Source organism: Oncorhynchus mykiss, chromosome 13, assembly GCF_057628025.1.
Source record: "Oncorhynchus mykiss isolate SJ-2025 chromosome 13, ASM5762802v1, whole genome shotgun sequence".
NCBI classification, from domain to species: domain Eukaryota; kingdom Metazoa; phylum Chordata; class Actinopteri; order Salmoniformes; family Salmonidae; genus Oncorhynchus; species Oncorhynchus mykiss.
The window spans coordinates 63,545,865-63,570,120 of record NC_143034.1 but is presented as its reverse complement, the minus strand read 5'-3'; the positions used below and the strand labels follow the sequence as shown (position 1 = coordinate 63,570,120).

At 42.1% G+C, this 24,256-nt stretch overlaps 2 protein-coding genes across 4 annotated transcripts; both read right to left on the bottom strand.

Annotated features, from left to right (window-relative positions):
- Window positions 1-217: 217 nt before the first annotated feature.
- On the bottom strand, window positions 218-15,679 carry LOC149978963 (uncharacterized). 3 transcript variants are annotated; one of them, XM_090197124.1, is made up of 5 exons: window positions 14,636-15,679; window positions 8,725-8,775; window positions 7,156-7,236; window positions 5,073-5,140; window positions 218-2,085 (listed from the first exon to the last, which is right to left on the bottom strand). In XM_090197124.1, exons 2-5 carry the CDS (start codon window positions 8,759-8,761, stop codon window positions 1,861-1,863), a joined length of 411 nt encoding a protein of 136 aa, XP_090053250.1. In that variant the 5' UTR covers window positions 8,762-8,775; window positions 14,636-15,679; the 3' UTR covers window positions 218-1,860. The 3 variants fall into 3 exon arrangements, 2 of the variants coding, with proteins under 2 accessions (XP_090053250.1, XP_090053251.1); XM_090197125.1 differs by lacking the exon at window positions 14,636-15,679 and adding an exon at window positions 11,468-11,551; XR_016486042.1 differs by lacking the exons at window positions 218-2,085; window positions 5,073-5,140 and adding an exon at window positions 6,304-6,437.
- A 1,760-nt stretch (window positions 15,680-17,439) lies between these two features.
- LOC149978962 (sterile alpha motif domain-containing protein 9-like) lies at window positions 17,440-21,937 on the bottom strand. The gene has a single exon (XM_090197104.1). The coding sequence runs from the start codon at window positions 19,816-19,818 to the stop codon at window positions 18,124-18,126; it is 1,695 nt and encodes a 564-aa protein (XP_090053230.1). The 5' UTR covers window positions 19,819-21,937; the 3' UTR covers window positions 17,440-18,123.
- Window positions 21,938-24,256: the final 2,319 nt, after the last annotated feature.

The following is a 24,256-nucleotide window of genomic DNA, read 5'->3' as shown; positions in this document are numbered from 1 at the left end:
CAGCAGTAAGCAAAACAATTTCAGAGAAATCTACACACAGAGCTCACATACATAACACCGTTTTATTTTAAAAGGCACAATGGCCCCATCTCATGATTTATCAATTATCAAGTCATCACCTATAAACACATCTTTACAGCAAATAGGCTCACTGAGGGAACATTGCACAATAAAACTACCATTGTGTATCGATGTGCACTGAGAGTCAGGAAGCAAGTTCAGGGAGTGAGTTATTTAATCAATAAATAAAACATAATAAGAACCTTGAACAACACAGACATGAAACTGAAACAATGACACCTGGGGAAGGAACCAAAGCGAATGACATACATAGATAGGGTAGGTAATCAAGGAGGTGATGGAGTTCAGGTGAGTGTCATAATGCGCTGATGCGTGTAATGATGGTGACAGATGTGTGCCATAACGAGCAGTCTGGTGGCCTCGAGGCCGGAGAGGGAGCACACGTGACAGTTATCAACTTAAGTCTTCCAAAAACATCAACACAATAATTCCTCCCTTGCTTTGCCAAGTATTTTGTGCCCAACACATCAAATTGTATTGGTCACATGCACCAAATTCAACATTTCACCTTACAGTGAAATGCTTACTTATACAAGCCCTTAACACTTATTTTTCTTAAACCCTCAATGTTGGTTAAGTAAAAAATAGATAAGTAAAAAATAAAAGTAACAAATAATTAAAGAGCAGCAGTAAAATAACAATAGCGAGGCTATATACAGGGTGTACCAGTACAGAGTCAATGTAATATGTAAACCGGTTATTCAAGATAATGTACAATACTTAAATACCTCAAAATACTTGACATTAGGAGAGATTCTAGTGAAAATAAAATGTTCTCTGTACTAAACAGTGCGGCCTAAACTAATTCATTTCCACCCTGGCTTCTTGATGCTTCGGGGGACCTTGAGGACAGATACATTCTGAGCCTGGTTTGTTTTGCTGCTCCCCCCTGTCGGCAGCTCCCAGGCAATGCAGGCCTGGTCCTCACCAGTACAGGACAGAGCCACAGCGTCTGCAGGCCTTGGGCACAGTGTGTGTGTGTGAAATTGCTTTAATTCCAAAGAGCTGCTACTGTCTAAATACATAAGTAAATCATGTTTTCAACTCAAAAAAAATAACCAACACTATCACTGTGTTTAAATGCATTGTGTCCTGTCTGTGTAGTGAAGAGTGAGCACTGTGGAATAAAGTTAGGGCATCATTTCAGTCCTGCCCAAATCACAGAGCTGTCAGAGAAGTTGCCCTTCCCTTGTCTGAGCACTGTAAGTTTTGTTTGGTAGAAAACGACAGTTATGCCTCAGGGAGGGGAGGTAAGAGAACATTTAATCAAATCAAATTTTATTTGTCACATACACATGGTTAGCAGATGTTAATGCGAGTGTAGCGAAATGCTTGTGCTTCTAGTTCCGACAATGCAGTAATAACCAACAAGTAATCTAACTAACAATTCCAAAACTACTGTCTTATACACAGTGCAAGGGGATAAAGAATATGTACATAAGGATATATGAATGAGTGATGGTACAGAGCAGCATAGGCAAGATACAGTAGATGGTATCGAGTACAGTATATACATATGAGATGAGTATGTAAACAAAGTGGCATAGTTTAAAGTGGCTAGTGATACATGTATTACATAAGGATGCAGTCGATGATATAGAGTACAGTATATACGCATGCATATGAGATTAATAATGTAGGGTAAGTAACATTATATAAGGTAGCATTGTTTAAAGTGGCTAGTGATATATTTACATCATTTCCCATCAATTCCCATTATTAAAGTGGCTGGAGTTGAGTCAGTGTCAGTGTCAGTGTGTTGGCAGCAGCCACTCAGTGTTAGTGGTGGCTGTTTAACAGTCTGATGGCCTTGAGATAGAAGCTGTTTTTCAGTCTCTCGGTCCCAGCTTTGATGCACCTGTACTGACCTCGCCTTCTGGATGATAGCGGGGTGAACAGGCAGTGGCTCGGGTGGTTGATGTCCTTGATGATCTTTATGGCCTTCCTGTAACATCGGGTGGTGTAGGTGTCCTGGAGGGCAGGTAGTTTGCCCCCGGAGTGCTTCTATAGGAAGGGGGACAAAAGAAAAACGATTAATATAAACGTCCATCTTTAATCAAGTAAACATACATACGAGGCTGTTGCACAGAGAAGGTTATACATACACTGTAACGGTTTTCTTGATGAGAAGGAGAGTCGGACCAAAATGCGGCGTGTCTATTGCAATCCATGTTTATTGACTATAGCAACACGAATCTAAATACAAACAGTGCAAAATAATAAACGTAATGAAAACCGAAACAGCCTAAACTGGTGCAAACTAACACTAAGGACACAAAGGACAATCACCCACGACAAACTCAAAGAATATGGCTGCCTAAATATGGTTCCCAATCAGAGACAACGATAAACACCTGCCTCTGATTGAGAACCACTTCAGACAGCCATAGACTTAGCTAGAACACCCCACTAGCTACAATCCCCATACATACACACCACATACAAAAACCCATGCCACACCCTGGCCTGACCAAATAAATAAAGATAAACACAAAATACTTTGACCAGGGTGTGACAGAACCCCCCCCCTAAGGTGCGGACTCCCGAACGCACCTCAAAACAATAGGGAGGGTCCGGGTGGGCGTCTGTCCATGGTGGCGGCTCCGGCGCGGGACGTGGACCCCACTCAATCAATGTCTTAGTCCCTTCTCCTCGCGTCCCTGGATAGTCCACCCTCGCCGCCGACCATGGCCTAGTAGTCCTCACCCAGAACCCCACTGGACTGAGGAGCAGATCGGGACTGAGGGGCAGCTCGGGACTGAGAGGAAGCTCAGGCAGGTTGATGAATCTACCAGATCCTGGCCGACTGGCAGATCTGGAAGAGTCTGGTCGACTGGCAGATCTGGAAGAGTCTGGTCGACTGGCAGCTCTGGAAGAGTCTGGTCGACTGGCAGCTCTGGAAGAGTCTGGTCGACTGGCAGCTCTGGAAGAGTCTGGTCGACTGGCAGCTCTGGAAGAGTCTGGTCGACTGGCAGCTCTGGAAGAGTCTGGTCGACTGGCAGCTCTGGAAGAGTCTGGTCGACTGGCAGCTCTGGAAGAGTCTGGTCGACTGGCAGCTCTGGCTGCTCCATGCTGACTGGCTGCTCCATGCTGACTGACAGCTCTGGCTGCTCCATGCTGACTGGCAGCTCTGGCTGCTCCATGCTGACTGGCTGCTCCATGCTGACTGGCAGCTCTGGCTGCTCCATGCTGACTGGCTGCTCCATGCTGACTGGCTGCTCCATGCTGACTGGCGGCCCTGGCTGCTCCATGCTGACTGGCGGCCCTGGCTGCTCCATGCTGACTGGCGGCCCTGGCTGCTCCATGCTGACTGGCAGCTCTGGCGGCTCCTTGCAGACTGGCAGCTCTGGCGGCTCCTTGCAGACTGGCAGCTCTGGCGGCTCCTTGCAGACTGGCAGCTCTGGCGGCTCCTTGCAGACTGGCAGCTCTGGCGGCTCCTTGCAGACTGGCAGCTCTGGCGGCTCCTTGCAGACTGGCAGCTCCATGCAGACTGGCAGCTCCATGCAGACTGGCAGCTCCTTGCAGACTGGCAGCTCCTTGCAGACTGGCAGCTCCTTGCAGACTGGCAGCTCCTTGCAGACTGGCAGCTCCTTGCTAACTGGCAGCTCTATGCTAACTGGCAGCTCTATGCTAACTGGCAGCTCTATGCTAACTGGCAGTTCTGAACAGGCGGGAGACTCCGGCAGCGCTGGAGAGGAGGGCTCCGACAGCGCTGGACAGGCGAGGCGCACTGTAGGCCTGATGCGTGGTGCTGGCACTGGTGGTACTGGGCCAAGGACACGCACAGGAAGCCTGGTGCGGGGAGCTGCTACCGGAGGGCTGGGGTGTGGAGGTGGCACAGGATGGGTTAGACCGTGAAGGCGTACTGGAGATCTTGAGAGCGGTGCTGGCACAGGACGTGCAAGGCTAGGGAGGTGCACAGGAGGCCTGGTACGTGAGACTGGCACCATCTTCACCAGCCGACTAACACGCACCTCAGGACGAGTATGGAGCGCTGACCCAGGTGCCATCAAATCCCCGACACGCTCCGTCGGGCGAATTCCATGTTTAAAACACCAACACAGCAACTCCCTCATTTCTCTCTCCTCCAATTTCCCCATTAACTCCTTCACAGTCTCTGTTTCGCTCACCTCCAACACCGGCTCTGGTCTCCTCCTTGGCTCCTCACGATAAACAGGGGGAGTTGGCTCAGGTCTAGCTCCTGACTCTGCCACACTCTCCCTGAGCCCCCCCCCCCAAGAAATTTTTGGGGCTGACTATGGGGCCTCCGTCCGCGCCGCCTTGCTTGCTTCGCAAACTCCATTCTCCTATATCCTTCCGCGCACTGCTCCATCGAATCCCAGGCGGGCTCCGGCACTCTCCCTGGGTCGACCGCCCACCTGTCTATCTCCTCCCAAGAAGTATAGTCCATACTGTACTCCACTTTGGGCTGTTCTTGCCTGTTGACACGCTGCTTGGTCCCTTTGTGGTGGGTGATTCTGAAACGGTTTTCTTGATGAGAAGGAGAGTCGGACCAAAATGCGGCGTGTCTATTGCAATCCATGTTTATTGACTATAGCAACACGAATCTAAATACAAACAGTGCAAAATAATAAACGTAATGAAAACCGAAACAGCCTAAACTGGTGCAAACTAACACTAAGGACACAAAGGACAATCACCCACGACAAACTCAAAGAATATGGCTGCCTAAATATGGTTCCCAATCAGAGACAACGATAAACACCTGCCTCTGATTGAGAACCACTTCAGACAGCCATAGACTTAGCTAGAACACCCCACTAGCTACAATCCCCATACATACACACCACATACAAAAACCCATGCCACACCCTGGCCTGACCAAATAAATAAAGATAAACACAAAATACTTTGACCAGGGTGTGACACACTGTTATATCCAATTATAATTCTGTCACTCCTTCCCTCCAGCCATAAATAGTACACCATAAAAGTATTGTTGTTCCATTTAGCTGGAAAGATACCCATACCTTGTTTCTTGTGGCACAGAGAAAATCCCTGACAGACCCTCCTTTATACAACCAGAATTTACATAGATCTGGCAAGAGAAAATACATGCAATGAGTATTCCACACAGTACATTCTAATAATTTATTCTAAAACCTGTAAAACACACCAATCCCCTCGTCAAGTCTCATAATGCAGCAAGATTGAAATACCTCACAATGTCCTGGTTTAAAGTTAGATATCCTATAAATATAGTCTACCTGTCAGGAAATCTTCAGCCGACTAGTTCTCCACAAGGCATGAAAACTAAAACATACCAACGAGCTACATAGGAAAATTACTATATAGTGCAAGTTAAATACTCATGAATGCAACAGTCACAGTGAACTTAATCTGTCTCAACATTTATTTCATATACAGGTAGCATATTTAGTAAGCAAATATGTTGAGGATAAAACTTGTTAAGGATATAAATCTGTGGATAAAAATCAGTGTGATGACATAGTGTACACAAAATGTACTTTTTCACTTAAGTTTTCATGTACCAAATAAAACTCAGAAGTTGAATGTGTTTCCATTGTATTTTCAATTCTACCAATAGTTTTGTCACAAAAACTGTTGCATTAAATAGAAATGTGCCTACTCTGGTCTTGGCATGTGCTCTCTAGCCAACAAATTCGTAGTGGGAGGACCACACAACATATCATCGTGTGACTCCAAGTTTACTTCAGTATGATGGTTATTATATCAATATTTGAGCATGAAGCCGTTTCCACTGCCATTTCTCACATAATTCATTTTACAGACACAAAAAGATCCCACCATGTCGAACGAACAAATGATCTATTGGCAATCATAAAGTTGTACCTAAACTTCCTGGTTCCATCACATTTAAAAATATATACATATAATATGACTTTACTGGCATAAACTTATGGATGGAAAGTGGTTCATCTTTTATCCCCAAAAGTGGTCTAATGTCGAGCATGGTCCACATCCCACACCATGGTTGTGTAGATGGTGCCCATCTTTCTTATGTACGTATGTGTAATATACTGTAGCTTGAGCTCCACAACAGAAGATCAACTTTGATTTTAGGGTGAACTGTTCCTTTGAGCAATGGGCCAATCCTGTTTTACTCCTGTAAGGAAATCCCAATTAGCCTATTTCATCACATTTCTTTCAGGATTATCTCTGAATCTGTAATGACTTGAACAGTTCTCTGGTCTAGTGTAAAGATCAGGAGCCACTCACAGGGTTTACTTTCCTGCTGTCATCCAGGACATTCCAGCCCATGGTGCCAAGGGCTCCAGACCTCATGCTGTAGCTTTGTCTGCTGTCCGCTAACTGCTTACTCATCCCAGTAAGATGATTTGCTTCCACTGGTCCTGGGGCCCGTAAGGTCAACGGCATCATGAACTTTACCAAGTACCAGGACATTTTAGCCAAAAACCTGGTTGTCTCTGCCAGGAGGCTTACACTTCCAAAAAGACAATAACCCCAAGCACTAATCAAAACAATCACAAAATCAACATTGTGCAATGGCCATATCAGTATCCTGTGGTTTGAATTGAAGAGAGTAGTCCATAAGAGCAGGCAAATTATATCAAGGATCTGGAAAGATTCTGAATGGAGGAATGGTCTAAGACCTCTCCGAACGTGTTCTCCAATCTCGTAAAACATTTTAGATTAAGGCTCAGTGTAACGGTGTAATTATCCTCTCAAAGGGAGGGTGCTGGAGTATTGAAAACAGGGGTGCCAATCATTTTGACCCCTATCTTTTTTAGTTTGTTTTTGTATTACCTGTTAAAAATATTTATTTCTCTAAACAATTGTATTAGTATAAAATGTCCTCATTTTTTACTTACCATATAGCTCAGTATTTGTATGTTGTATATTACATATTTATATATTATAGTATTGTAGTCTTTTTTGCTCATCTTTATCAAGATTGCTAATAATGATCAATCTGACTGCATATAACAAAATCATGTCATTGAGAACTACCATATCCACAAAGGTGGATATAAACCATACATTTTATTATTGTCAATAAAGATAAGAAGCCTAAAGAGGACCTGAGCGAGAAATGATAAAATAAAACACCTGGCTGAAAACATCCTGTAGATCTCCCTGAAGAAGATGCTTCCATGTTAAAACCATCTCCTAGAGCTCCAACAGGGCCATCTAGGGGGAGAGAGAGCGAGAGAGACACAGAGACAGAGAGATGGTAGATAAAAACATTAAAGTAGAAAATATGGTAGATTAAGTTCATTCAAAGCAAGTTACTGTAATACAACTCTCGAAAAGTTTACTTTGAGATAATCTTTCTAATTCTACAGGATAAATAATGATATTTCATAAATTCCCTAAAAAGAGGTGGTTAAGAGTTAGGCCAGTAATTAAGCAAAGACCGTATTTCTCATCACCCTTAAATATATATTTTTTAACGTTTCAGCTAGTTGGTTCTGGTTCATCTTCCTCAGGATCTCCAGTGTAATCTTCACAGCTTCCTCAGGTTGGTAGGTCCCTACCATCTTATTGATAGTGTCCTTTCTGCCAGGGTACTCCAGTCGTCTCACTGGGATACAGAGGGAAACCTTCTACGCCTTCACATCAATGTATTCTGCACTGCTTTACCCAAATCATTCAGAGTGGCCAGCAGCAGCTCAGGAACAACTGCCATTGTGGGTCTTTTTACCTTTAGTTCACTAGACAAGTCAGTTAAGAAAAAAATTGTTATTTTCAATGACTGCCTAGGAACAGTGGGTTAACTGCCTTATTCAGGGTATTTTTACCTCGTCAGCTCGGGGATTCAATCTCACAACCTTTCGGTTACTAGTCCAACACTCTAACCACTAGGCTACCTGCCCCCCTGGGCTCCATGCACTGTGAACACAGAAATTTAGAACCAGGAACACATATAGCCCTTGGTTCTCTCCAGACCGGACTTCCCTTAACCAACACAAAAACATCCTGTGGTGTTCTGCAATAGCGTCGAACAGCCCCCGTAAAATGCAACTTTTAGGGAAGTTAGAAACCAATATACACAGGCAGTTAGAAAAGCCAAGGCTAGCTTTTTCAAGCAGAAATTTGCTTCCTGCAACACAAACTCAAAAAAGTTCTGGGACATTGTAAAGTCCATGGAGAATAAGAGCACCTCCTCCCAGCTGCCCACTGCACTGAGGATAGGAAACTCTGTCACCACTGATAAATCCCCTATAATTGAGAATTTCAATAAGTATTTTTCTACAGCTGGCCATGCTTTACACCTGGCCACCCCTACCCAGGTCAACAGCACTGCACCCCCCACAGCAACTCGCCCAAGCCTTCCCCATTTCTCCTTTTCCCAAATCCAGTCAGCTGATGTTCTGAAAGAGCTGCAAAATCTGGACCCCCACAAATCAGCCGGGCTAGACAATCTGGACCCTTTCTTTCTAAAATGATCTGCCGAAATTGTTGCAACCCCTATTACTAGCCTGTTCAACCTCTCTTTCGTGTCATCTGAGATTCCCAAAGATTGGGAAGCAGCTGCGGTCATCCCCCTCTTCAAAGGGGGGGGGGGACACTTGACCCAAACTGCTACAGACCTATATCTATCCTACCCTGCCTTTCTAAGGTCTTCGAAAGACAAGTTAACAAACAGATCACCGACCATTTCGAATCCCACCGTACCTTCTCTGCAATGCAATCTGGTTTCAGAGCTGGTCATTGGTGCACCTCAATCTAGAAGAAAAAGAAACGCACACCTATTAAGACGAGGTGCTGGCTAGCGGAGTAGAAACTTGAAAATAAAAGAGAGCCGCACACTCTAAGAGCTCAGATGCAAAAATGTAATATCAACGTTTCGACAGCCAAGCTGTCTTCATCAGGGTATAATCACAAACACTGCGGGATGACTCGTTTATATAGTGTCAAAAGACACAGGTGTCTGTAATCACGGCCAAGAGTGGCCTAATATCATTGATTAATAATCAAATATTAAAATGTCATACAAAGAACAGCATACAAACAAATGGATAGCATACGATCATATATTAATTTAACTACACAAGTTTACAAACAATTACAATGGCAAAGTCACAATAGTCACAAGAATGGCTTCAGATCAAAGTCTACGTTGAGACCGAAGGGCGCAGGGGTCTTTAAATTAAAGATTCAGGCAGCCTCTCGTTTTAACAATAAATTATCAAGGTCACCCCCTCTCCTAGGGAGGGTGACATGTTCGATGCCAATGTAACGCAGAGACGAAATCGAGTGGCCTGCCTCCAAGAAGTGGGCCGCAACTGGATAAGTAAAGTTTTTACACCTAATGGTGCTACGATGCTCTGAGATACGTACTTTTAATTCGCGCTTTGTTTTACCTACATAATTTTTACTACAAGGACAAGTTATAAGATAAATAACTGCCTTAGTGGAGCACGTAATAACACCTTTTATTGGGATCGATTTCCCTGTTTGTGGGTGTTTGAAGGATCTACATGTATAAGTGCCATTGCATTGAGCACAGCCATTACATTTGTAATTTCCATCCAGTAGGGGCGCAAAAAGACATTGTTCAGGAATATCTTGGGGTGGTAAATCAGAGTTTACCAATTGGTCTCTGAGATTTCTGCCCCGCGAGAATATGACCAAGGGAAAGTCCGAAAACACATTACCGAGACTATCATCGGATTTTAGGATGTGCCAATGTTTGTGAACAATTCCCTTCATTTTTTCAGAGCACTTTGAATAGCGGGTAGTTAGAACGCAAGAATGCGTCTTTTTGCGAGACTGACCTTGAAAAAGGTCATGTCTCGTTTTGTTTAGAATTTTCTCAATGGCAATATTAATCTTATCATTCTTGTAGCCCCTCTCCTTGAACTTTCTTTGCATCTCAGACATATTTCTGTCGGATTGTTTTTTGCAAATTCTTTTGATTCGACAGAATTGGCTGTAGGGCAAACTATTTTTCAAGGGAAGTGGGTGACAACTATCAGCCCTCAACAAACTGTTACGATCAGTAGGCTTCCTGTAAAGATCAGTGTATAGAACATTATCTTCACACAAGATCAGAAGATCAAGAAAACTGATTTGACGTGTATCAGATTGCATAGTCAATCTCAGATGCTCAGAACAGGAGTTAAGAAAAGCATGGAACGCCTGGAGCTGTTTTGCATCACCCCTCCATAGAACAAAATTATCATCAATATACCGTTTCTAAATAATGATGTGAGGCAAGAAAACATTTGAGAGGATTGAAAATAGACTGTTTCTCCATGTAACCCACATACAAATTAGCATAGTTAGGAGCCATAGGGGATTCCATAGCAGTACCTTTCGTCTAAATAAAGAAATCATTTAGAAACATGAAATAGTTATGCGTGAGTACTATTTCAGCCAATGTTACAATGCAGGCACTGGAAGGTAGTTCATTAGGGTCACGATGCAGAAGAAAATGTCACATAGCTTCAATACCGCCCTCGTGTGGAATATTAGTGTATAATGACTCAACATCAAAAGCAACTAACAAGGTATTCTCAGGGAGAGGATCAAGAGATTCAATGATAGAGATCATACTGCTGGTGTCCTTTACAAAGGAGGGGAGCTGTTCTGCGAGTGGTCTAATAAAAAAGTCAACAAAAGTAGATAGAGGGGCCGTTACAGCATCAATGCCCGCTACAATAGTGCGCCCTGGAGGTTGTGTAACATTCTTGTGTAATTTCGGCAAAGTATATTAAGTGGCAATTTTAGGGTGTTGAATAGCCAAAAAAGCATGTTCTTTTTTGGTTATCTGACCAGAACTTAAATACCCATCTAGGGCAGTCAAGATAGTATTCTGAAATTGGGAAGTGGGGTCACTTCTGAGTTTCTTGTAAAAGGTGTTGTCAAGCAGCTGTCTATGACACTCATGTACATAAGCTGTCCTATCCATGAGTACAACCGACCCACCCTTATCAGCGGGACAAATAAGGACTGACGTATCAGATTGTAAATCAAGCAAAGCTTGTTTTTCATTCTTGGGTAAATTATGGAAAGATTGGGATCCCTGTTTATTCTTAAGGAGAAGTCCAACATCATTTTCCACAAGTCTGCAATATGTCTCGATAGAGTGATTGCGATTGGCTGGAGGTATAAAATAACTCTTGCTTCTAAAAGGAGTCGGAGTATGTGCAGGAGAGCAACCTACTGGTTCAATAGAAGTGTCAGAATTAGGGGAGCTAAAGTATTCCCTTAAACGGATGTTTCTAAAAAACTTAAACATGTCTACCTTAACATCAAAATCGTTGCACTGAGTTGTAGGCACAAAAGATAACCCTTTATTAAGCAAAGAGACATGGGCAGGGCTCAATATCTTGCTTGATAAATTAAAGACTCAGTCCCGTGGGTTCTGGGACCATGTGAACGGTCTCTGCCTCTGATAGTAGTTTCTTCTTACCCCGTCGGGTGCGACATCTCGTCGATGCGCGTGCCTGCGGCCTCCTCTGCCCTTCCGTCCGTCCAGTCTCTCGTTGAATAAAAAACTACCACTGGAAGCCGATGAGGCGCTGGTTGTGGAGCGTTGATCAGACAAGGGTGGATAGAAGTAAGCGGCATCCCTCCTGCGTCTGTCATGGAGAGGGGGAGCAGGACCTCTTTTGTCAGGGTTTCTCCAGAAGTAGACTTTACCATCGGCCTTGTCTTTTTTGTCTTGGTTGAATTTCTTGATTTCAAATTCCTTTATTTCTGTAGACAACTTGTCCTGGAGCGCTTGGTTAGTTTTCATCAGTTCATTGAATATGCCATCATCATTAACAACTGTTTGTAGAGCTGTGCGTTTGTCTTTAATCGTGTTATCTATTTCAATAAAATCCTTCAACTGGTCAACAATTAATGTCATTAAATCAATAGAGCATTTGTTCAGGATGGCACACCAGCGCTCACAGTAATCATCTGTGCGCTGTCCCAATGATGGTTATTTTTGCCACCTGAGTCCCCGTGGAATAATGCCTTGACGCACATAATCACTAAGAGTGACTATATGTAGATGCGTTCTCGTCTGGCGCTTAGATAAATGTAACAGTTCTTTCGAGAGGTCGGAATTACCTCCCGGCATGTCAAAAAGGGACTCCGAAATAATGATCTTATCACGCTCCCTTTGACTATATTCAAAGTAATCTTGTATGGGTCTATGACCAGTGTCAGGAAAATAATTATCATTCGGCATCGTTTAAGAGCTTTTTTTGTCGGTAGGGTGCTGTTTACTGGGTAACAGAACGATCTAGAAGAAAAAGAAACGCACACCTATTAAGACGAGGTGCTGGCTAGCGGAGTAGAAACGTGAAAATAAAAGAGAGCCGCACACTCTAAGAGCTCAGATGCAAAAATGTAATATCAACAGGCAAGCTGTCTTCATCAGGGTATAATCACAAACACTGCGGGATGACTCGTTTATATAGTGTCAAAAGACACAGGTGTCTGTAATCATGGCCAAGAGTGGCCTAATATCATTGGTTAATAATCAAATATTAAAATGTCATACAAAGAACAGCATACAAACAACAAATGGATAGCATACAATCATAGATTAATTTAACTACACCGCCTCTCCTTCCAGTTCTCTGCTGCCAATGACTGGAACGACTGGTATTACATTTTTGCATCTGAGCTCTGAGCTCTTAGAGTGTGCGGCTTTCTTTTAATTTCATGGGTGCACCTCAGCCATGCTCAAGGTCCTAAACGATATCAAATCAAATCAAATCAAATTGTATTTGTCACATACACATGGTTAGCAGATGTTAATGCGAGTGTAGCGAAATGCTTGTGCAGCAAGACAATACTGAAAGACAATTCATTGACCTGGCCAAGGATTTCGACTCTGTCAATCACCACATCCTCATCGGCAGACTCAATAGCCTTGGTTTCTCAAATTATTGCCTCGCCTGGTTCACCAACTACTTCTCCAACAGAGTTCAATGTGTCAAATCTGAGGGCCTGTTGTCTGGGCCTCTGGCAGTCTCTATGGGGGTGCCACAGGGTTCAATTCTTGGGCCGACTCTCTTCTCTGTATATATTAATGATGTCGCTCTTGCTGCTGGTGAGTCTCTGATCCACCTCTACGCAGACGACACCATTCTGTATACTTCTGGCCCTTCTTTGGACACTGTGTTAACAACCCTCTAGACGAGCTTCAATGCCATACAACTCTCCTTCCGTGGCCTCCAACTGCTCTTAAATGCAAGTAAAACTAAATGCATGCTATTCAATCGATCACTGCCCGCACCTGACCGCCCTTCCAGCATCACTACTCTGGATGTTTCTGATTTAGAGTATGTGGACAACTACAAATACCTAGGTGTCTGGTTAGACTGTAAACTCCTTCCAGACTCACATAAAACATCTCCAATCCAAAGTTAAATCTAGAATTGGCTTCCTATTTCGCAACAAAGCATCCTTCACTCATGCTGCCAAATGTAAAACTGACCATCTTACCGATCCTCGACTTTGGCGATGTCATTTACAAAATATCCTCCAACACCCTACTCAACAAATTGGATGCAGTCTATCACAGTGCCATCCGTTCTGTCACCAAAGCCCCATATACTACCCGCCACTGCGACCTGTACGCTCTCGTTGGCTGGCCCTCGCTTCATACTCAACGTCAAACTCACTGGCTCCAGTTCATCTACAAGACCCTGCTAGGTAAAGTCCCGCTTTATCTCTGCTCGCTGGTCACCATAGCTGCACCCACGCGTTCCAGCAGGTATATCTCACTTGTCACCCCAAAGCCAATTCCCCCTTTGGCCGCCTCTCCTTCCAGTTCTCTGCTGCCAATGACTGGAACGAACTACAAAAATCTCTGAAACTGTAAACACTTATCTCCCTCACTAGCTTTAAGCACCAGCTGTCAGAGGAGCTCACAGATCACTGCACCTGTACATAGCCCATCTATAAATAGCCCAAACACCTACCTCTTCCCCTACTGTATTTATTTATTTATTTTGCTCCTTTGCATCCCAGTATTTCTATTTTGCACACTCATCTACTGTTAAATCTACCATTCCAGTGTTTTACTTGCTATATTGTATCTACTTTGCCACCATGGCCTATTTATTGCCTTTACCTCCCTTATCTCACCTCATTTGCTCACATTGTATATAGACTTATTTTTCTACTGTATTATTGACTGTATGTTTGTTTTACTCCATGTGTAACTCTATGTTGTTATATGTGTCGAACTGCTTTGCTTTATCTTGGCCAGGTCACAGTTGTAAATGAGATCTTGTTCTCAACTTGCCTACCGGGTTAAATAAAGGTGAAATAAAAATAAAAATACATTTAAAAAGTCTACGAATCACAAACCAAACTCTACTTAGTGCCTCCGTCTTTTATCCTCTCACTAAACTACTTTCATCAATGTTTACATTTTGTCTCGAGATCTATCTATTTTTCGTTCATGTTATTAGCTCTCATGAGGTTTTCTGCTCAAAACTAGTCATTAGCTGACTACACCCATGAAACATCAAGTTGAATCCTGTCCTAAGGGTGGTTTTCTCATAATTTCATATCGTTATTTCATTACACACAACATATCCCATACTACTTACGGGAAAGCCGTACTACTTACGGGATGGGATAGTCTTCTGCTCTTGCTGATGTTGAGTCAGCTTATACCCAAGTGGGATGGGTTAGAGGCGTGTCTGATAAGTTCAGGTCTACCAGTACCATGCAGGGTGTGATTTACTGTAGTAGGGAATGTAGAGAAGTCATAAGCCCTTAATCTAAACAAGGAAGGTAGAAACACAGTATGAGAGAAAACAGATGTACACTATAGATGTACAGTACGTTTTAGAGTAGCTACTGTACATAAACAGCAGGCCCCTAATTAAATGAAGAAAAGTAACCAGAATAATTCAACATCAAAAGTTTAAATGGACAATGTAAAAAATCTGACATTTATTATACAGTTGAGTTCCTTTATTTCAGTCAGTAGACCTACACTGTTTTGTTGAGTCCAAACCTGCATTCCTGCAGGACCAGAAGATTGATGATTTTTATTTATCACACAAAAGCGATATACTGTCTGTTCTTTATGTTCACTTCCTGTTTTCTGTAAAAAGCATGAGCTGACGCACACCCAATTTATGTAGCGGTGCTGACTAGCGGAGAGTAAACTGTATAAAAATACAGAAAGTCACACACTATGTATATATGCAACTTTCTGTCATTATTTTTCTACACTTCCTTTTTCCTCTCACTAATCTTCTCACGACAATGTTTACTTTTTGTCTCCAGATTTCTGTTTGAGTTATGTTTACGGCCTCATTAGGGTCTCCTACTTGAAGCAACGAACTTCCTAACTACACCCATTAAACATCCAGTTTAATCCTGTCCTATAAGAGTGGTATTCTATCCCATTTCACATATAATCATATCCTTGACCCTTCTAAAAGTCTGATAAACCTTGTCAAAATCACAATGTATACAGTATTAATAGAATAATGGGATACTACTTATGGTACCAGATAACTTATTCTGCTCCCACTGATGTTGATAGCTTGTGAGACGTACACCGAATGAGGATATACTTCCTCTGAAAGTGGGATGGGTTAGAGGTGTGGCTGAGAAGTTCAGGTCTACCAGTACCACTAACAACGCAGGGTGTGATTTACTGTTGTGGGGAATGTAGAATGTAGATAAGAAAGGTAGAAACAGTATGAGAGAGAAAACAGATGAACACTACAGATGTACAGTGTGCTGTAGAGTAGCTACTGTACATAAAACAGCAGACCATAAGGCCCTATTCAATGAAAATCGATAACCCAGAATAAGTCAACAAGTTTCGATAGACATTGAGAAAAGCATGTTTGAAATGATGATACAATTTAGTTTCTTTATTTCACTCAATAGGCCTGATGTTTGTATTGTTGTGAGAATAACATGAGTCCAAACCTGTATTCCTGCAGGACCGGAAGATTGATGATGATTTTGACACAAAACCGATATCTGGGTTTCATTAAGAGGCCAACTGTCTCTAGTCCACTATTCTGCTGATGAATACTCATTTCAGCAACCCCTTCATGAAAGGATATCTAAGGGTTCAGATAGCACTAGAGAGTACTGCCCCGTATCACTGCCTGTCCTGCATCTGCTGGCCTTAGGAGGACGATACTATACTGCCAAGAGATGAGTCCTACTTTGCTGTACATGGCCTTCAGGTCAGAGACGGAAGAGGAAGCGAGAGAACTCACTCATTCCTTTTTTTCTGGTTCATGTACAGTCAATAAACATAGCAGACCAGACCCAGCTGCTAATGCATTGTTCCCTATGGGAAAGCCACCCCTTAAGCCGACCGGAACTGTGACAATTATTTTCAATGGCAAACGGCCTGAGTGGGAGATCTTTATTCATCCATCAACTTTTCTTGAGGTCTCTAGGGCCACGCTCATGAGGGTGGAATGATCTGAACATGGTAGACATGTCTTGTATAGAACTGGCATCATTCCCCATTTTACATGACAGAGAACCATGTCTGTTCTACATAATATACAGTATTTCTATCCAGTATTTCCATCTGAGCATTCTGTAAAGTTAAACTCAACCCAGGTGGACTCCATGATAGGACAGTGCACACATGAATCATCTATGTAACTAGTTTATATTCTGAACATAAATATGTTGGGTATTAATTATACCCTACCACAACAGATAGGCATAATCCTCCCTTATTACAGCAAGTTGGTGGCATAATAAAAACACATTTTGAGGAAGGTCTTCCGCTTTCTCTGGTGGAATCATATACATATACGGGTTGGAAGCAGCAGTTAGAAGTCTTTCTCTTTAACAAAGGTCCCTGAAATGCTGAAGGTCAAATAGGAACACTGTGCTTCACTATGTAGTGATCTGTAACTGTTACTGCACATCCTGACAACAATGCAGTGGATTGTGAAATACAGTTGACTCCTGTTGTGAGAGCAACTGAGCATGCCGTTATCATGTGCAATTACAGTAAAATAACATAGGACAAGAAAACTGTATCATTCGTTTGAGCAGTGTGCATCTTATCTGAAGTGTGCCGAGTGATGAAATTAACATAGATATGGTGTTAATAATTGACCACAATGATTGGTCATACATCTACTATATTTGATCTGATTGGCCATATATCTACCATATTTGATCTGATTGGTCATACATCTACTATATTTTATCTGCATGCCACATACTGAGGAAAATATTTGACTACTAGTATGAAGCAAAAGATGCAGCCTTGCTGTATAGCTAAGTTTAATAACAGAATGAATAATTATTTTTATGTGGTACTACATATTCATAGGCCAACTATTAACAACTGTATGTGTTTTGCATTGTTCCCATACGGTAACTGATTTTGTTATAGGAAACACACAATAATCATTCAAAACAAACCAATAAAGTTATGGAAACTTTAATAGATGAGTATTTTAAGAACACAATGAAAACAAACTCCATCTTTGCACTAGTCACCATACAAAACAGTCATCATACAAAAAAGGCAACATAATATTGAAACTGGTTAGAAGAAAATATATAAAAATTCCTATGAATTTGAAAATGTTATAGAGGGGGCCATTTCACATGGTAAATTATAAAAGAAAATGTATGAGAAAAGTACCCGGTTGATTAGCCATAATAGATTACTGTTTGGTCACAATACATATAATATTACACAGGCTTGATGAATAAGATAAGTTATAATATAAAGATATACAATGTTCTTTAAGAATGAAACAAAAAAAGACATCTCATATCTGCATAAGTTCACAACAAATTCCTTTAATATTGTCGGTCCAAATGGACTTCACTTGCTATAACTTATTCAAACATATATACACAATAGCCATGTATGTAGGCTACATTCTGTGATCGGAAGCATTACAGTCATAGTCGTCTGACAAACTGAAAACACATTTTCAACAACCAAAACCATTAAATATATTTGTGTTGTAAAAGTTCTGTACATACATTTTTGTTGGTCCAAAGTGTTGACAAAGTGTACAAAAAGAGATATTCAATAACAGGCTGCCTTGTCTGGCAGCATCTGTCTAACTGGCCTCTCTACCTTCTATTGCGACCTTACTTTTTCACAGTGATGTTGTACGCAACAGGTCCTCTGAATGTGAAGCCCAAGTAGAATGTGACATTTTCATTGCCATAGGGAACTGACGCTGCATACAGTGGATGGATAGTGAACTTCTTTTTAGGACCCACAAGGTAGACGGTTCCATCTTCTGTCCAGCCAGAGACACGCTTAAACAGCTTTGTGATCACTGGTGTTGTCCACATTTCCCCACGAAACCACTTCATTCTTTTCACTGACACAGAGAGGAGCTTTGTGGTCATTTCAACTTTGCTTTTGTGGACAATCTTCTCCCATCCAGTTCCATTCCCCAGGAAAAAATGAGTGTAAATCCTCCTTTTTCGCTGTGGAATATCCTTCATTTTGGTCCAGTAGCTTCTTTTCAGGAATTCAACAGCTGACTGTACAATGTCATATTTGCTCTCTTTGTCTTGATCCGTGTCATGCTCTTCTGGCCAAAACAGCAATGTGAGTAAGAAAAGAGCACTTGAAAGGCATTTCTGTTTCTCTTTAGGAAATTGCTGACTAAGTTTCTGAAGATCTTTGAGAGTAGCCAGTTTTGGAGACAGAGTAGAAAGGCAGCTTAGGGCAACGTGAGATGCTATGTAATTGACCAGATCCATCTGATCCATCCTCACCCTCAGAGGGTTGGTAGGATACATAAATATGATATCTTCCAGCACTTTCACTTGGTCTTTATCCTTCTGGTGAGTCAGGAGGGATAAGATTGTGGTTATATTTCCACCACCAAGGCGATAGATTATCATGCGTTTTGTGAAAGGAGTTTGGACTAGGTTGGACTCTGATGTTTTTTGGGCAGTGCTGAGTGAAAAGTCACTGAAGTACTTCCCATATTCGGAGGCCTGTCTCACTAACCACTTCATGGGATTGAATATCTTCATCTCAGAACTTTCAATAGTCTCCTCCTCATCCGCACCAATGTCAGCTTGAAAGTAACTCAGGTCTTCTGAGATCCAATCAAGGGATTCGTGCAGAGTAGTTTGCAGGTTCTTCAGTTTGCTGTGAAAACATTCCCAGGGTTCCTTGACTTCTTCAGGAACATAGTCTGTGAGCAAGTACTTCAAACTTTCTGAATGACCATGTGCCTTGTTTGAAAACACACGCAGTGAGGGAATTAGCTTTAACAAGCTGAATCCGACTTCAACAGCTGCAAAAAAGCCTGAATTGTTCATGGAGTTATGGTCTGCGATTGCGACCTGCTCACATTCTTGGAAGCATTCCATAGCTTTCAGTGCAGTTTCTACTGCATCAGCTGTGTTTTCTACGGTCTTTGGGACGTTCTCTATTGCTTTACACTTGGCATTGAACCAGCTCCTGTAGACCTGACCTTTGGTGTTCAGGATGTAGGAGTTGTTAGGCATCTTTTTGCCTGCTATTTCTGCCCACTGTTCTGCCTCTTCAAATTTGTTGTGTCTGTAGTTCAGGCGGGCAAGCTGCTGAGCAAAGAATGGATCTTTGTTGAAACGTTTATATGCCTCCTTGAGGAGCTCGATTGCCTTGTCAGGGCCATCATTTTTACTCACATGCTCAATGAGTGGAGAAAAAAAGCTGTCAGATTCATCACCTTTGCTTATTCTGCAACGCTTCATGAACAGGTCTCGCAGAAACTTCAAGTAATCCTCTTTTCCAAACCTGTGTTCGAAAAGCACATCCTCATGAAGAAGATCCATTGCTAATCTGCCTTGAGTCCCTTGACCTTGCTGGTGGTCACCCAAGCTGCTGGAGAATTTCCTTTGCTACAAATGGATGAATGATTCGGATTGATTCAATATATGTTCTGTCATCTCTCAGGTGTATGAAGACGAGTTTGGCCGGCTCACTCAGTGATCTCTCAAACGTATGCTGGCGAAACCTATCCATGTGAATAGTTAGAGCTAGCAGAGTTTCACAGTGGGACTGGGAAATGAAGGAGTTCTGAACATATGTGTTCAGCAATGCCACATAACGAATGAGGCGAGTGACAACAGATCCATGGTCAATGCCTTGCAGCAGATGTTTCACAAATTGTTCAACATACTTGACAATCTTTTTGTGCTCAAATTCTTCACTCATCAAGACAAATGTCAAGATGAATTCTGGCTGGTACTGTTCTTCAAGCTTCTGCCGTTTCCCAGCAAACTGTCTCTTCTCTTCTTTTGATAGTTTGTGAGTGACAGCTACATTCTGCAATGGCAAGTCCTTGCACATCTTCTCTGGGTTATGGGATCGTCTGCAGCTCAACAGAATGAAACACAGTGTTCCTTGCGCAATTTTTTTAGTGTAGCTTGCAACCTCTAATTCATGCTTCAAATCATCCAGATGTTCTTTGTCACAGTCCTCAACCAACAGGAGTACTGGGAGGCATTTCTGGGAATCTTTTTCTTCGTACTCTCTAAGTTGAACAGCATGCTCAGAGACTATGGTAGCAGAGTATGACGGTTTCACAACAGCACATCTTAGGTCTTTTCTGTTGTTCCACAGCACCTGCCTTACCACTGTGCTTCCACCACTTCCTGGGTGATGGTAGATGTTGATACTGTTCACAGCTAATTGGTCTATACTCCACTTCTGAGTGTCGCTGAGAAGTTTTGAGACGTCCCAGTAGGCATCCCGTTGAATGACATCCCCCACAAACTTCTTCTCTGCAAGCCAAAAATTCATCCAGCTCACTCTACTCTCACTCTGTAAAACTGTCTTTCAATGTTTTCTTTCTCTGCCTCGATAAAGTCATCACTACTTTCATCACAATGGTAAACACTGAGAATCTCTAGAGAATACATCCTTTCCTCGTCACGGGTCTCAAAAGGGCACTGTCTTTTAACATGGGTAGACAGATGTTTGGTTGCTCTAGTGGTGACATGTTGAATACGTTGAAGTGTGGCATTCACATGGCTCATTTTCATCCCAACAACACTGGAGGGGTTCACAGTTTCTGTTCCACATGAGAGCTCAGCAAAGTGTTGCCATTTCTGATAGTTGTCTTCAGATTCTGAGATACAGATGATGTCATCATGACCCTCCATGTCAGTGAAGAATACATTGAAGGTGTGCAAGAGTGGTTTCTCGACTGGGGAGGTGAGAAGCAAGACCACAGTGAATGTGCCTATTGGCAAAATCTGTTTGCAGATCAGTGACACGGAATCCCTGAGGAGTGTCATTTTTGTTTTGATCCATGTAATTTCATCGGAGGGACTTTCATTTCCTTGATAGTCATTCCGTCCATTGCAAAAGATCCAGCTGGTTTGCTCAAACAAATGCAGGTGACTCACAAAGTCTCCAATGCTCATGCCATCTGGGATTTTGTAGTTCTGCATGAAATGCATATTTGCAGCATGGTGCTGAATGTATTTACTGCAGAATCCTGACACTTTGGAATCAGGGTCAAAATCGAACACACAGAAAATGTTCATGTTGAGCAAGAAGGCAATGCTGCTCAAGTCATCTGGTTCGAACTGGTTAGTGACAAGAATGTACCATTTCCAAGTGAAAGTTGAAAAGACATCTTTCACGGACGCTATATAGATGTATTTTTATGGATGTTCAAATTGCATATGACATTAAAGCTGTATTTTTATGGATTTTGAAGAGACGTCTCTGCCAGATGTTGAAAACATATAATCAGCCCTTTGACTTTTTCCACATTTTGTTACGTAACAAACAGCCTTATTCTAAAATTGATTAAATTAATTGTTTTCCTCAATTTTCACACAATACCCCATAATAACTCAAAATTGAGACTCAAAATTGAGCTTAGGTGCATCCTGTTTCCATTGATCATCCTCAAGATGTTTCTACAACTTGATTGGGGCGGCAGGGTAGCCTAGTGGTTAGAGTATTGGACTAGTAACTGGAAGGTTGTAAGTTCAAACCCCTGAGCTGTCGTTCTGCCCCTGTTCCTAGGCCGTCATTGGAAATAAGAATTTGTTCTTAAAACTAGTCCACCTGTGGTAAATTCAATTGATTGGACATGATTTGGGAAGGCACAAACACCTGTCTATATAAAAAGTACCACAGTTGACAGAGCAAAAACCAAGCCATGAGGTCAAAGGAATTTTCTGTCCATCATTCTTAAATGGAATAAGTTTGGAACCATCAAGAGCTTTGAATCTGGTTTTTAGGGCGGTGCTAAAGTGATCTTAGAAGTAAACAGCGGCTTTGAGAATGATGATCGCATGTAATGATGAGCAAAAAATGACTTACCCCCCTCACTGTCCATTTCTTGTTTTTAAACGATGAGAGATTGGAGGTGGAGAGAGATTGTAAAACAGAAATAGTTGCTTTATGCATGCTGTACCTTACGACATGAGACATGACACGTCACGATGTAACAGAGGGTCCGTTATTTCAACTAAAACTTCAGAGTTTATCTGCTGTGTGAATAACGAGGCATAAATAGAGTCATTACCATGTTGATCAATGCTTGAATAGAAACCTAGTTCACACCCCGGATTTTGAAGTCAACACAGTCGCTACAGTCCCATTAGTCTTCTTTGTAGCCTCGTTTGAATGTTGCGGTTGCGCACATTTGTACGGAATGGGGTGAGTTTACTTTAATGAGCATGCAACTGCAGAATGGTTGTTAAGACACTAACAGCTTACAGACGGTAGGCAATTAAGGTCACAGTTATGAAAATGTAGGACCCTAAAGAGGCTGCTAAAATGTTTAGTTGATTACAAAATCACAAGGTAATGAATGCAGGTCTAGACACGGTTCCAAAATAATGGCTCAAGTCTCTTTGCTACAGTTAATAGATAGTTTGATATTTTCTTGAACATTTTCCAATACTAAGTAGCTAAATAAATCGTCAAATTAAGTTTAATCTGTTGTCTCCAAGCAAAGTAAATATTGGGCTTACCAATGGGGCGGGTGCAGATAAACCAGACGTTGGCGGGGATATTTTCCTCTGCAAAAAAAATATACTCCAGTTTTAGATTGCAGAGATAAAACAGACGCCCAAGAGGTTTGAAACAAGGTTAGGTATTTATGCCTCGTTATTCACACAGCAGATAAACTCTGAAGTTTTTCACCTGACAGAAATAAAGGGATAGAAATAAGTTTTGCTTTGTTGCCGCACTCTCGACAAGCATAGCCTACAGGGTATAGTTCTCACCTTGTGAAATTGTTCTAGAATACTTCTCCTCATGAAATTGTACCATTGCATACAGAAATACGTTTAGCTCTTAATACGCCTCACATCGTAATTTTTTTATGAAAAACTCGGGAAAAAAAGAAGATAACGTAATTGCAACTATAAGTCGCACTAGTTATGAGCTAAAATCTAAATTGCTAAAATATTGTTATATAAATATTCATACACATAGCTCATATAAACAAAGACATTCCATCGCAAGAACACATACACCCAGCCATAAGACTGACCCCCTCTGTTCTCTTCTTTCACGACCCACTCTGCTCTCCTGTATCAGATTTCCAGACACACAAATATCTCCTTGTATAAACACACATCTCATCCCCCTCTACTGGTTGGGGGCCAAGAGCAAAGGACTTTTGCTGTGCACCAATGGGGCCCGCTCTGGCTAGAGCAAGGCCCGCCTCCAACCCTTTGTGACCAGTCAGAAGACTAAAACGACAAGACTCCACCTACTTTATTCTATGTATAAAAATGAATGTAACCGTTGTATAAGGCCTCTTTTTCACCTGACTCCTTGCCGAGTTATATGAACTAGATCCGTGCACGTAAAACTGCGGGACAAGATATCTTTGACTCATTAAAACTGTCTTTTGTTACAACTGAAATCCACTCTGTCCAGCGTCCGTGATTTGGTCTCAACTCTCCAGTATTTAAACACTAACAATATACATCTATAGAAGGCTCATCTTTCCAGCTGGTAGATCTTTGTCTGCTGCTGTACTTGAGATGGTTGGTGTCGAATGCGTTCTCGCGGTCAGTCTCTTTGTGAAAAGCAAGGAACCGAACGCGTCATAGAAATGACGCCATTAAAGGGGCGGGCTTTTATTGGTAAATTTCGTTTAGGAGAAAAGGAGAGTTATCGGTGCAAGCAAGGCAGCCACTGGCAAGGTGTCATGGACCCCCCTCTGGCTTGCAGCGGAAGTCAGTTACATAACAAGCAATACTTGCATTTCTTATGTTTGCTTTGTCCCAAGAA